Here is a 15663-nt window from a genome sequence, read left to right as displayed (position 1 = left end):
TACAACAGGGTTTTGAGTAATGCTTATTTGTTTAGCGCTCGATCATCATTGTAGGCCTATTGCATTTTGCCCCTAAAGTTGATTTACATTTTTGGCTCTAACAACTGCACCAAATTGTTATTTTTGCAAAGTCTGGGCCTCTGAATAAAATAAGCAGTTTTTTCCTCTCCATATACTTTATGGACCATAAAATCCTAATTTATCAAGTATATGACCAAAAAATAAAAAAAAATTGTATTTACTCATTTATTTTATCCTGTCCAAAGTTAAAGTAAAAACTATTACATTTCAAAACATTTGAATTTCTGACTATTTAATTATGTCAGGCTTTATAGGTTTAATCAGGTCCATTGGAGGCAAGCTTGGAAAACCCAAATGCAGTTTATTCAAAATAATCTCAAATAATCTGAAAACAAAGGCATGGAACTTATAACACAAACATGACCTCACCCACAGTGGTTACACAAACAATACTTGACAAAGTAACAAGGCAAACATGAAGGCTTAAATGAACAAGTAGAATGACTAAACATGGACTGGACACTGGAACGAGACACTGGAACGAGACACTGGAACGAGACACTGGAACGAACGAGACACTGGAACGAACGAGACACTGGAACGAACGAGACACTGGAACGAACGAGACACTGGAACGAACGAGACACTGGAACGAACGAGACACTGGAACGAACGAGACACTGGAACGAACGAGACACGCCATCTTGGAACAAGACTCTGGAATGGCAGCAGCACATTGAGGCTCTCTACATGACATTGACAAGACAGGACAGTGAGTTGTGGTGAAGTGTGTGCTTAAGTAGAGGCAGTGATGAGGGTGATGATGGGGTGCAGGTGTTGAGTGATTAGAATGATGTGCAGCTGGGGACCAGGATGGATGCTGGGAAGTGTAGTGAAGAGGATGGTGACTAGGGTAATCTGTGACAAATGTTTGGAGCGTTTTGCTTTCAAATGCACAGCGTGAGTGACCCAAACTTACAATGCTTTACATTATTGTTACCACATTAAATAAACATCTGCGTTTGAACAGAAATCCACAAACACAGTATTTAACAGTAAACACGGGTCTAAACATTACAATATTCATCATGTTCATGTAAACACTCATACTAGCCTACTTTTATATCATGCTGTGTTTTATATTATTAAGCTTAAAACATCCTTGTGTCCTACATGTATATTTATTTAGCATTGAAAGGTTGCCTACCTGTCTATAGTTCATATTTCAACATGTCTGTCGATTTCATACATTTTAGTCTGACAACAGGGGCCTGTTTCAGGAGGTTCAACCAACTCTGAGTTAAAACTTGAACTCTGAGTTGACTTACCCTGAGATGGGGAACTCTGAGTTTACGGTTACAGAACAGCTGAAATGAGTTAGTTCAATCAACTCTGAGTTGACTGACTCTGAGTTCAGCGCATGCACCACAACTATAAAAAGCCATTATCAATGGAGCGCAGATATGAGTCACCATGGCAACAGCGCCAGACAAAAAGAGGTCTGCATATTTCTCACCAGCAGACCTGGATGTGCTTCTGCAAGCATATGGAGAGTACAAACACATATTATTATTATTTTTTAAATGTCGGCTCCAGCAGCGAAGGACTGAGAGTTAGCTAGGGAGAAAATAGTTGCTCGAGTCAATGCGTAAGTTTACATTTTAATTACTCTTACAGTGATGGGTGTAATCAATTACCAAGCAATCTAAATACTGTAATTTAATTAAAGGGATTACTCTTAATTCTTCTGTAATTTAAAGAAAAATCTGATGTAATTGCATTAGACTAAAGAACAATTCTGTATATTTAACATACATTTTTAAAAGGAATATTTTTAATGTAACCTTCTCCCTCTACACACTTTGGTCAATTCAAGAATAATTCATGCAATTGTATATTGTTTATTTGAAAGCATTAAAAGTGCAGTTTCTTGTCTCTCCTTGTATTGTTCAAGTGGTTGAGGTTGATATGGGATTTAGTAATTAGTAATAAGAAGACCAATACTTTCTAAAGATAGTCATTATTACATTAATCTTATAACACTGTTGAAGATGTCATTTGTAGTTAGTAATTAATAACTATTTTAGAGTAACTTACCCAACTGTTATAATATCAGAGGTGAAACTGGAAGAACAGTATGTTCAACCTAATTTTAATTTTCATGTAGGTGCAATCCTGCAGGTATTAGAAGAACATGACAGCAGCTGAAAATTAAATATAAAAACATAATTCAATCAAGTAAGGCTTGAGCATATCATGGGTGTAGGCTACCTGACTTTACAAACATTTGACATATTAAATAACTAAATAGCATCCAGTGTCTAGCAGTGCAGCAGTATTTTTGGCTGAGGGAATTCCTGGAGGGACTTCAGAGCCAGTCACTCCCAAGGGCCTTCATAAAATGTAAGAGGTTTACATTTGTGTTATTTTTTATAGGCTATTTTTTATATTTCCATTTATTTTATTTTGGGTTGGGTTTTTTGTTGGTCCCGACAGATTCTGATGGTAATATCTGTCTTTTGGAGCCTCCTGTCCCAACAGAACCCCAGGCAGTCGTAAGCAGCCACTCAATACACCAGAAATGATGACAAATAGGGTTATAAAGTGTACTCAACCAAATGCTCATCTTCACAGGACGATGGGGATAAAGAGTTTCTGCTGCCACAGAGAGGCCTACAGAGGTAATGTTAATATTATGTGTCTACACATCAAACAATCTACACATTCAGATTTTTTTCACATTTTTATGTGGAGTAGCCTATAGAATCTAAGTTTAAATCTAAGTATAAACGGGTATTCTTATCTCTCCCTCGCCCCCAGAGTGTGGAAGAACAGCAGGAGGACGGTCCATCAACTTCTGGTGCGCAGATGAACACAGTTCAGTGATTTCCAGTAAATGCCACAGTTTAATTCTGTAGAATTTGTTTAGAACTACATTATGTAACTCTAATCTACTACTGTATTTTCAGTTGCCAATTAAGGAGTTATATAGACTTCATCTTCATCTTATTAAAAAAACAGAAAAAAACAGCAGAAAAAACAGCAATGAAAAAATTTACAGAAAAAATGCATAATGTGTTTAAACACCGCTTCCTCTTTAAAAAAAAGGGAGGAGACCGAAAGAAACTCCCGACCAGGTTAGGTTCACAGATTACCATGCTGACTCTGGTAAGTTACCTCTCTTTCAGAAACGGGCTTGACTTACTCTGCTTTCTCAGGTTTGACATACCTCCCATTCTGAAACAGGAAACCCAGAGTTTCCCTCATTTCAGGGTTAACATACTCAGAGTTTTCACTTAAATTTCCTTTCTGAAACAGGCCTCAGTAGGCTATGAAAAATCCAATTATTTATTTATCTGTAAGAATTGAGAAATTAGGAGATGCCGGAGAGTCTGGTTGAAGAGCGACCAGACCCTGAGAGGACAAAGGACCTCTCTGGAAATTAACATTTGAACTCCCCCTTGGCACTATTGAGACGAAAGTCTCACCTCTGACTCCTTCTAATCTACATCTCTTTCCCTCATGCATAAGCAAAATACACATACTTTGTGATGTCCTAGTGAACACGCATTGCTGGTCAGTTATTTTGTAAATGTAGTGGAATATTGTTCATTTGCACAAACAAAGTACTCACATTACGTCATAAAATTAAGATTATACCATTAGACTTGCATGGATTACTTTGTCTTTCTTACCTTTCTGGGGCTTTAAAGTGCTAGATGCCTAGGCTGCCTATGGAGGGAGCTCTGAGTTTATTAAAAATATCTTCATCTGTGTTCTGAAGATGAGCTAAAGTTTCACAGGTATGGAATGACGTGAGGGTGAGTAATTCATGACAGAATTTAAATCTTTGGGTGAAGTAACCCTTTAACAAAATTATTTTTACTGTAGCTTTAATTCAATACATTGCATACTTAAAAGGATAGTTTACCCATGATTTACTCACCCTCAAGTCATCCTAGGTGTATTTGACATTCTACTTTCAGACGAATACAAACAGAGTTATATTAATAAATGTCCTGTCTCCTCCAAGCTTGATAATGGCAGTGAGTGGCCGTATATTTTTTTGAAGTCCATCAAAATGCATCCATCCATGATAAAAGTGTTCTGTTAAAGGTTATTCTGAAAATTGATCCAGCCTATGTGTATATTCATAATTGATTATAATTCGCTGTAATTAACCCCTTAACTGTCACCCCCCTTTTGAGAATGAATATTAAAATGCACTATTCAAACTTAAATGGTTGTAATTCAAGAATGCTTTGGAATATAGACCCAAGTTTGGTCTTGTTTTAAAGAAAACACTCAGCAGATTATTTCTGAAGTGAAAGCCCTTCAAAAAATGTAAGTATGAAAAAGTTATGGAAGTTTAAATTTACAGTAAATCTAATATACTGTACTTAAAATATATATTTTACAAAATATTTTTTGCTATAAAATTACTATAAAATTAAAGCCATATATCTAACCAAGTTGATATCACAAAAAATGAAGTTCCCATGAGATTGTATTTAGGCGTAATACCAAAAATAGCCACCGGGTGACATACATTCCATTGAATTTAATTGTATGCATTCTGCCATAACAAATGAATAAAGTTCTGTCCAAATATCACTTCTGTCACAAAATATGGAACCTTGAGACTCAGACCTTTCTGACAATATGTGTTTTGTCAAGATTAGAAAAGGTTTTGATCATAAATTATGAAACATGAAGACACCAAAAAGGGGAGGAGCCTGATAAAATAATTTAGAGTACCGTTTCTATGAAAACGCAACGTCCAATTTCAAAACGATTTTCACAGGATGAATTCTGAGTTCGTAAGCTTTCAAATGATACCTCTCTGGTCTCAGACACACTTACTCCCTCTAATCATCTCATCATCATCAGATACTAACAGTGAAACTGATACTCTTTCTCCACTCTAACATCTTGCTTAGACTTCTGCCCTCTTTCCTCCAGGCCAGCCCGCGTTACCTCCTCTGCCCCTGGTCATGTGATGTTCTCCGCGAGCATCGGTCTAAACTCAGGGCTGCAGATCCCAGTCAACACGTGAGATCATGAGACCATTCTCATACAGTGACACTCACAGTGTGAATATTATATGAGCTCATTGTGAATTCAAAATGTTGAGCCGGTTGAGAGGAGGAAGTTCAAATGTCGGTCACTGGGGAACATTATAGTTCCTGTTTCTCAACTCTGGAAAAACGTGGACACTGCAGGATTTGTTAGCAAACCGTTTGTGCTGTACAGTTGTGTTCTGGACTCAGCATGGAATTGTTACACTGGAGAAATGGTGGGTGGTCACTTTAATTGCATTTCACATACGCTCATATGATATTATAATGCTAATATGCACTGTGGCCCTGTGTTAGCAGAGTACTGTCACATGACCAGGTACATGTGAACCATCCATCTTACCAGCTCATGTGTAGAGTCACCTGGCTTCAGAAATCACACCAGTAATCAAACTGATTGCATTGACATATTGTTCTCTCTGTTTCAGGATGTCAAGTCTTTAAGGGAAAAAAGAGGTTAAGAAGTGTAAAGGAGTCACTTAACCAACAACAGAATCAGAATGCATCCACCAAATAGAAATATTTGTGTAATATTTATAATATTAATATTAATAATTTTAGATCACAGAAAACTCACTAAACTAAACTAGCAGAATGAGAGATTAACACAATGATATCACAGTGGTCTCTCATGCTGAGCTCACAGTTTGAGCGCACAGTGGGTCTCATTCATGAAACATTCGTAAATATACGAGTAAATATGTGAGTGATTTGCGTGTAAAGAGACCTTCCCGAAAACTCTTCTCCTGATTCACAAATACTTCGTAAACATCAGATGTGATAGTGAAATGTGTGTGTGTGTGTGTGTGTGTCAATGAATTATATTATGACACCAAACGAAGGATTTCAACATGTCTTCTCAAAAGCGAATGAAAAAGAGAAATTTCTCAGATGCAGAAATTGAAGTTTTATTATCAGAAGTTCATTCAAAACGCCACATTTTATTTTCAAGCGTACATAGTGGCGTATCAGGTCCTAAAAAAAAGGAAGCTTGGCAGCATATTACAGATGCAGTTAATGGAGTTTCATAATCGAACAGTCCCAGGCCAGAAGTGAAAAGAAAATGGTTCGACATGTAACCCCGTCAAATAAACCCGATTAAGGTGAATTAAAATGCAGCCTTATTAATGAGCAAAACTGTAACTCGTAACAGGGCACACAGTAAAACCATTTTTAATTTCATGTAAGAAACACAATGCAATGGGAGCAGGAACTCTCGTTTCTCTCGTCCTCTCTCTTTTTTTTCCTTTTTTTTTAATATCTAAAAAAATAATTGTGAAAAAACTAGATGAGTAAGATAAAACAATTTAAAACCAATTTAAAAATAGTGCTTCTCAATTCAATCTGATCTTGTTTTAAATATGTTTACACATTTTTATTGAGAAATAGGCCAAGTAAAAAAAAAAAAAAAAAAATGTTTTAAATGAGTAATGAAATACAGGCATTTTTGTTAGCCTATAAGCTAGCAAATTTTTTTGTGGCATTTGTATTTACTAAATCTGACTGAACACAATAAAGCTATTCATCAGAAACCATATGTGTGCCATGTGTGTTTTACCTGTGGTTCTCATGATCTAAATGTATGATAACTAGGAAGACCAATGGTTAATTTTAATAAGAGTATATTAAGAGTTCTAACTTCTAACTCAGAAAGAAACGCCTATTTAAACTTTGCCCTTTGAAAATTAGGTTGTTATTTATTTTATTTTATTTTTTACAGATGTTAGCTACTGTTAATGAAAATAAATTTACATCTGTATCCCAACTGCTACTGTCAAATGTGCATTTCAAAGAGACAAAACATGTAATATTATTAATTCATGCGGTACCAAATCGTGTGTTGGTCTCAAGCATCATGGGGCCTGTAAGAAGAAGGCGGATAGTGAGAGAATGGCGGCCTCTACTGGAGACTTCAGAAAAATACTGCTTCTTCATTTTAAAATATAAATGTGCAACACATGAAATGTTTATTTATTTATTTTTCATTTTAATGAGAACAAAACTTTCCATACAAGACCACATATAACCATACTACATGTCAGAGGTAAAGAAGAATAATAAAAAAAAAAAAAAAAAAAAAATAAGGCTTCAAAGTTCAAAAGAGTCATAACTTTTCTTTGTAAGTTACTGAGTTCTTTCCAAAACATTTGGGTCTGGGACACTCCCAAAATAGATGGTCTCAGGGAAAACTTAACAAAAAGCAGAAATATCTTCATGTTCACTTTAAAACGCTGCACCACAAGTGACTTAACTGGGTAAACTCAATGAACATTTTTATATGAAACCTCTTTCACTTTGTTTGTGATGCAATACTTATGAGGTGTCATCCAAACTTTACTCCAATCAATACGTTTTTTAAATAAAGAGTAACAACAAGTACATTTAGACTGAAGAAGGGAACGCAGAAAAGTATTATTACATCCAGAACTTGTGAAATCCTTGCCGTGCAACTTAATACAAGAAGTAAATTTTTTACTGTTGTTTGTAGAGAATGCACATTATGCACACTTGAGCATTATAAACCAACCTGGATAAACCCTCAGCTTTAACCAATAACACACGACCAGTGAAAGAGAGATCTCTCATCAGCCAAGAATTCAGTTTCTTTTCAAATGATTGAATGATGGGAGTGAAGTTTAACTCATTCCCGACTTCCTAATTTTTAAAACTTAATACCCAAATATTTGACAACTTCTATCACGGGAATATTGCATACTGCGGTAAAGTCACAGGAACCTAGAGCCATAAGCTCACATTTATTAATATTTAGGGGAAGATGAAAATAACTGCAGACACTTTTTCAACTTCAATATAGTCTCTTAAGAAAAGAGTAGCGTCATTGTGTGCATTTAATTTCTGTATCTTCTATTTTGATACCACGAAAAATGTCTTTCTTAATACGAATGGCCATAATTTGTGTAAAAAAAAAAAAAAAAAAAAAAAAAAATGGACTAATAGGGCAGCCCTGTCGAATTCTTTTAATCTATGAGAAGTTCCATATGCCAATTTTACAGAGCTATTAATCTTATTATATAGGGTTCTGATTACTTTTTGAAGTTTGTCCCCAAAACTGAAAAATTTAAGAGTTTTAAAAATAAAGTCATGTTCAATTGTATTGAAGGCCTTGTAAAAATCGAAAAACAGAATAAAACTATTTTCATTGATAATTTCAGTATAATCTAAGATCTAATACAAGTCTAATATTGTTACAAATATGTCTTCCTTTAATAAAACCTGACTGCGCCTCATCAATAATAAATTATAATCCTAACTTTAACCTTTCAGCGAATATGGAAGCAATAATTTTACTGTCATTATTAATTAAGGTAATAGATCGCCAATTATCAAGTGATAATAGATCTTTATCAGGCTTTGGAATTGAGGATATTAGACCTTGTGTCATGGAGGGCAAAACCCCTGATCAATAGATTCTTTAAAGACCATTAACAGAACTCCAGCTAGATCGTCTAGCCATCATTACCGGGGGACTGGTTTAATTTAAGCTTTTTATAGCTGTTCTTATCTCTAAAATGGATACTTCCTTATCACAAAGAGCTTTAAATTCTCCATCGATACGATCTATATTATGTTTTAGGGGCTTTAAAGAATCATCTATTGTGTCTACAGAACATGCACTGCTGGAATATAGTTTACCATAAACATTTGAGACGTATTTTGAAATAATAATAGAGTCCTGTGTTTCATGGCCATTAATATTAAGCTTTCTAATAGATGTATACTCTCCATTCCTTTTCTCCAAATTATAAAAGTATCTGGAATTAGTTTCCCCTTCCTCTAACCAACGTCTTCATGATCCAACAAATGTTCCTTTTGCCTTGATTATATATAATGTATCTAACTCAGCCTGCAGATTCATTAACAAATTAGAATTCTCATCAGTATTATTATTAGTGATGTTACAAATAGCTCTGATAATTTCCTCTTCCTTTGACTTATTAGACTTTGCAACTTCTTTGCCTTTATCAATTGCACTAAATCTAATCTGAAACTTCATAAACTCCCAATTTTTACAGTATAAATTTGTTCGCTTAGCTTGATTCCAATATGTTTGTATTATCTTCTTAATTTCTTGTTGAAAACTATTATTTTCCAATAATCTATTATTAAGTTTCCAATAAGTCTTAGAGCCTTTATATGAAGTTTCGTTATTCCTTTTAATGAGAAGATAAATCATTTTGTGATCAGACAATATCGATGGTTCAATTGATACTCTGTTTGTATTTTGTTCTAATGAATTAGAAATGAACCAAAGATCGATTCTTGACTGTTTAGATTTATCCCTATTACTCCATGTGAACTCTTTCAAATGTGGGTGTTTATATCTCCATATATCAATTACACCTACATTTTCACAAAATATAGATAGCTCTGAATCACCTGTAGATGATCTTATTGGATGATCCCCACCTAGAATCATTTCAAGATCATGAAATCTTTTTCTTACTTTGTTAATCTCATTTTCAATATCAGAGAACAAATCAACATTATATTTTTTATATTTGAGGCATAGACAGTACCTAACAAAAACATTTACCCATCAATGGATACCGTTAGACAACACATGTAAATGTGTGAATACAGGAGGAGCTCTGACATCACTGTAGTTCAGAGAGAGATTCAGAGAAAGTGAACCTTGATCAACAACAATATGGACTCCTGAAACGATCAACCTCTTTAAACAACAGAATATTTATTGATCCGTTCAAAGAGTCTTGTGGACACATCTGATCCTCACAGGTAAGAGATAGAAATATAAGAGAGATTGTGCTGAACAGGTTTCTAATGGAAGTGAACTGGTTTAGTAGCTTTATATCAAACTGGAATAAGTTGAACAGAACCAGGTTTAAGCATATATAATACTCAACTATTTTAGTTGTTTACTGCACTGAAATGGTGTCAGAATTGTATTAAAAGTGTGTCATTTGATTGGTTGTAAAGCAAAGTTTGGTGTTTCTGTCATTTTGTCACACGACAGAAAGACTAAAGAAACAGGAAGTAAATGACCTGCAGATTCACTGAACACAAACCTGCTAAACTGAAGATGAAAATCACTTTTATAATAAACAAGATTAAAACTACACTTGACATAATGTATTTTCTGGAGAGATAAAATATATATATTTCTTTATTTCTTGGAAAATATATCACTTGTACTTTGTACTTTTGTTAATCTAAACAGCAGGTCAAAGTTCAGATTGTTGAGCTTCTTACTGAATTTCAAATGAATGATTGTGTTTCCCTCACTATCAATTCTTACATTAATTTAAACCAATTTAATATAAATATTGATTAAATTGTCATAATCAAATATTGTTTTAAGTCTGACATTTTTTTTTATTTAAATAACTTGAATGTCACTCTCTTACAGATGTTAATAAAACTGAAGAGCTGTTTGAAATGATTTGACTTGAAATAATATTATGATGAATAAGTAAAACTAAATCGGACTCGAGGAAAGATATCATTTAAACCTCAGTGACTAAATACACACTCATAAGGAGCAAATCTAGGCTTAGATGTTTCTTATCTGTCCATTGATTATACAAAAACATTTATTTTCTTGAAAACGAAGAGGGAAGAACAATGGCAGAATCTTCACCAACATCAACAAAAGCAAGAAAAACCAGGAGACAGAGTATTGAGTATACACCTCCATGTAAGTAAATAAAAATAAGTAAATAGAAAATAGAAAACAAGAATGAATTAGTGCATGAATAACTTTCACTCTTCTCATATAATATTTAATATGAACAGTTCAGGAGTGTACAGCAAAATCATTATCATTATTATTATAATTATTCAAATCAATGTTTCAAATCAATATTGCTCTTTTGTGTATTTTATTTGGTACAGTAAGTGTTCATGAGCTTTACATTAGGGTTCTGATCAGCTTGTCTTGGTTCATTTTGCAGTAATGATCAGCTGACTGAACATGATCTCTAATATATTTGAGAAGTGTTGGTGATTTATCTTCTTCATTTCTCTCTCCAGGGATGTCTTCCTCCAGCGGTCCACTGACTGAGGAGCTTCAGTGCTCTATATGTCTGGACGTGTTCACTGATCCAGTCAGCACTCCATGTGGACACAACTTCTGCAAGACCTGTCTGAATAAGAGCTGGGACAACAGCCAGACCTGCAACTGTCCATATTGTAAAGAAACATTCAAGCACAGACCTGATCTCAAGATTAACACCACACTCCGAGAGCTCGTAGATCACTGTAAAAAGAAAAGTCCTGATAAAAAAGCTGAAGTTCTGAAAAAAGCTGAAGTTCTGTGTGACGTCTGTGGGGAAAGAAAGCTGAAAGCCCTGAAGTCGTGTCTGGTGTGTCAGAGCTCTTACTGTGAAACTCACCTGGAGCCTCATTTGAGAGTGGCAGGTTTAAAGAAACACAAACTGATCAATCCTGTGAGTAATCTGGAGGACTATATATGTCAGAAACACGAGAGACCTCTGGAGCTGTTCTGTAGAGATGATCAGACATGTGTGTGTCCGATGTGTGACGTGACAGACCACAAGAACCACAGCACTGTTTCTTTAGAAGAGGAGAGTGAAGAGAAGAAGGTAGAAGTTACTGACAAACGGATTTTAAATGGCTCTTATCATGAGGAATCACATGTTCTTTAATATAAATTAATCAATTATGAAAACATATTGTGTGTTGTTCTCTGTCTATAGACTCAACTGATGAAGACACAGAAAGACACACAGCAGAAGATCCAGGACAGAATCAAGAAGATTCAAGACGTCAAACACTCAGCAGAAGTCAGAAAAGTGTGTTTAAAATGATTTAATTCAATTAATTTTAATATATTGTTGTTTATTGAATTGTTGTGTAAAAGCAATTTCACTCTCAGTCACACTGTTGGTCTGAATATCGACACGTCTGTGATTTCCTGATCACTTAGTAAAGTAATAACACATCTCTCCTCAACAAGACACATGATTTGAGGAATCATTCAGTGCAAACGGTGCAGAATGAGGGATTTTGAAAACCGCCTAAAAACACTGAAGTACGATAAATAATAACACTGATTCTTCTCTTAACAAACACCACTAATAATGTGTTGATTGTCCTGGTTGATCAGAGAAACACAGAGAAGGAGAAAGCAGCCCATGTGGAGCTCTTCACTGATCTCATCCGCTCCATTGAGAGATGTCAGACTGAACTGCTGGAGATGATGGAGGAGCAGCAGAAAGCAGCAGAGAAACAGGAGGAAGAGCTCATTGAAGAGCTGGAGCAGGAGATCACTGAGCTAAAGATGAGAAACACTGAGCTGGAGCAGCTCTCACACACTGAAGATCACCTCCACCTCCTACAGGTCAGTCAACATCTCTCTGATCAATGATAATGCAGTATATGACACCATAACACTCCCCATGCTGAAGGATTTCTCCTCTCTCCTGCTGTAGATTTACTCATCCCTGTGCAGCTCTAGAAACACCAGGAACTGGTCTGAGATCAGTGTGAAGACTGATGAGAGTCTGGAGACTCTGAGGAGAGCTCTGACTAAACTGCAGGACTCTCTACAGGAGAAACTCACGCTAACTGGTACAGCAATATCAAATACACTGTACAGATACATATATTTATCATCTTTTAATATCAGTAATGAAGAATGAGTCTGTTAAAGCTGAAATAAGAGAAGTGTGTGATCATGTGTTTGTGTCTCATTATCATCACAGTTCTTCTTGAAGAGAGCAGGTCATATTCATCTCTAATTTCAGAAAACATGCAGTAAATTCATCTTGTACTAGAAGCTTCATCACTGTAACCAGAACCTTGAGGCTTTAGTAAATCTGTGAACACTTTTAGATGAGAAACAACAGAAAGAAACATTCATTTTCTGCCATTTTCTGTTGATATTTTCAGCTGTTTCATCTAAATGTTGTGATTATGTGTCAGATAAAATCAGTTTAGCAGAAGAAAATCAAAACGATAGACATCATGAATTTAAGATGCAAATTTGTTCTTTTTTATAGGAATATTTCTGACCTGTAGTTCAAACAGCTTTGCAGTGCTGGGCTTTCATTTTCTTAAAGATTATTTTTATAGTGATGTCTTTGCTGAATAACCACAACACTAATACACTCCAAAACTGCATAAAAATATCTCAAATACAAATTTCATATTTTTTTTTTTTTACAAAACATTCCCAAAGATCTTCTAAAAAGGAGGAATATTTCGAGCTCAAACACAATAGGAGTTCAGGGATTCTCTAAATATCAGCAGAGAAACATTGACCAGATAAAACATGATGTTGTTCACAATTCTTTAAATATAACCTTAAATCTTGTCTATAATTCCACACATAAACATGTCAAAGATCTGATGGTGTTTTATTGTCATGTGTCTCTACAGAACTGAAGAGGATACAGCAGTATGCAGGTACAGTGTGCTGTCTGCCCTACACTAGATTACATTCAGATACTCACAGCTTCATCACTGACCGACAGTATGATTAAACACTGATTACATATTACAAACATCATCACTAAATGTCTGTAATGTGAATTTGTGATTCATATTCTCTGTTTTCTCAGTGGATGTGACTCTGGATCCTGATACAGCTCATCCTAAACTCATCCTGTCTGATGATGGAAAACAAGTGAGACATGGAGACATTAGACAGAAACTCCCAGACAAACCAGAGAGATTTGATACATGTATACTTGTTCTAGGAAAGGAGGGATTCTCCTCAGGGAGATTTTATTTTGAGGTGCAGGTGAAGGGAAAAACTGAATGGGATTTAGGAGTGGCCAGAGAATCCATTAACAGGAAGGGAGAGATCACACTGAGTCCCAGTAATGGATGCTGGACTGTGTGGCTGAGGAATGAGAATGAATATAAAGCCTGTGCTGATTCTCCTGTCTCTCTGCGTGTGAGAGTGAAGCCGCAGCGGGTCGGTGTGTTTGTGGATTATGAGGAGGGTCTGGTCTCCTTTTATGATGTGGAGTCCAGCTCTCATCTCTACTCTTTCACTGATCAGTCTTTCACTGGGAAACTCTATCCATATTTTTGCCCAGGCCTTAATGATGGAGGTAAAAACTCAACTCCACTGATCATCACACCTGTCAAACACAATACATGAATTTACACCCTAATATGAAATAGACAATGACAATTATTTATATAATTAAAATTCTAAACATATTTTGCTATTTTTTTCATCATTTATTTTTCATTGTTAAAATATAATTTCTAGCTATAATTGCAAATTAAAAATATAATGCTTGTTTAACAATTTTATTTAAACATTTTCATCATTATTCATGCCGTAAGTGAAAGTGTCTCTATTTTTTTTTTTTAAATATCAAAATCAACCATATTATGATAACATTAATAAATTATCAAAGCTGTCTAATTGCTGTGATAAAAGCTGTGATAATACTGTGGTAAATCATGGTAATACCTCAATATATATCAGAACTGTATGATTACCATATTCATACACTACACTAAGTTAAGCTAAGTTATTAAGATAACCGGAGGCCCCTGTGCTACAGCATTACTGTAGATAATGTTCACTAGGTGGCGCTATATAGTTTCAAATCAGAAAATACAGATAATATAACAAGGTTCATACATTCATGGAAAACCTGGAATTATCATGTTATTTAAATTTATTTTATTTTATTTTATTTTATTTTATTTTATTTTATTTTATTTTATTTTATTTTATTTGTTTAGTGTTTAGTAATTTGTTCTTTGTGAGTGCTATGTCTGGTAAATAATTTTTGATCTTTAGTCCTGATTATGATTAATAATGATGCCTACACCACACATTAATGGATGTGTTTGTGTATTGAGTGTGTGTTGCAGTGTTTAACACATGATGGATCGAGTGATTGTTTAGTTCTGATGGTTTTAACAGAGACGGCAGGACAAATGTTCTGTCCACTGAGGTTTAGGACACAAGATGAAACCAAAGACCCCAGAGAACGGCTTTAATGGGACCCGGAGTCTCTCCTGGGACAAAGACACAATTTTCATATTTCCATAAACAGAGTCGACTGCATCTAATGGAAGAGTCATGAGAATTGCTTAAACCAATGGATACAGATTATGTTTATAAAGGGGTTTGGAAAGATTATTTCTGACTATTTTTGTTTCTGGACCTTTTTATGTAAAGTAAGTCTATTTGTACTTAAAATGTATATGTTCATCATTAATGAAAAATGTCAAACCAAGCTGCATTATCAGCATTAAACCTCAATATCACAGACCTTGTAAGGAACTCTCCATCAGTCCATCTTTTCCTCTGGATGTGTGTGGAAAGTCTGATCAGTGATTGTGTCGTTCTTCAAGTATTGGCCTGTCGGATTCAGCAAATCCACACTAAAGTTCCTGAACTTCCTGATCTTTGTGCTTCAACATCCTGCAGTGAGAAACCTGTAATTCTGCCATCAGTCATTTTACCAAAGTACATAGTCATCTTTCAGTTCTGCACTGCAAAAAAAAAAAAAAAAAAGATGTTTTTCTTACTTAGTATTTCTGTCTTGTTTCCAGTCCAAATATCTAAAAATCAAGATGCGTTTACTCA

At 35.0% G+C, this 15663-nt stretch overlaps 1 protein-coding gene across 1 annotated transcript in view; it reads left to right on the top strand.

Annotated features, from left to right (window-relative positions):
- LOC309510744 (uncharacterized protein) overlaps positions 1 to 15345 on the top strand; it is a 51484-nt gene extending 36139 nt beyond the window's left edge. The window contains 7 exon segments of the mRNA XM_082185611.1: positions 10693 to 10776; positions 11112 to 11683; positions 11798 to 11893; positions 12208 to 12441; positions 12533 to 12671; positions 13473 to 13508; positions 13664 to 15345. Of these exon segments, the coding sequence (XP_082041737.1) occupies positions 10693 to 10776; positions 11112 to 11683; positions 11798 to 11893; positions 12208 to 12441; positions 12533 to 12671; positions 13473 to 13508; positions 13664 to 14211 (1709 nt within the window). The 3' untranslated portion in view covers positions 14212 to 15345.
- Positions 15346 to 15663: the final 318 nt, after the last annotated feature.

The sequence above is a fragment of the Leuciscus leuciscus genome (assembly GCF_965113295.1).
Source record: "Leuciscus leuciscus genome assembly, chromosome: 12".
Lineage (NCBI taxonomy): Eukaryota > Metazoa > Chordata > Actinopteri > Cypriniformes > Leuciscidae > Leuciscus > Leuciscus leuciscus.
This window is presented reverse-complemented; position numbering and strand designations above follow the sequence as displayed.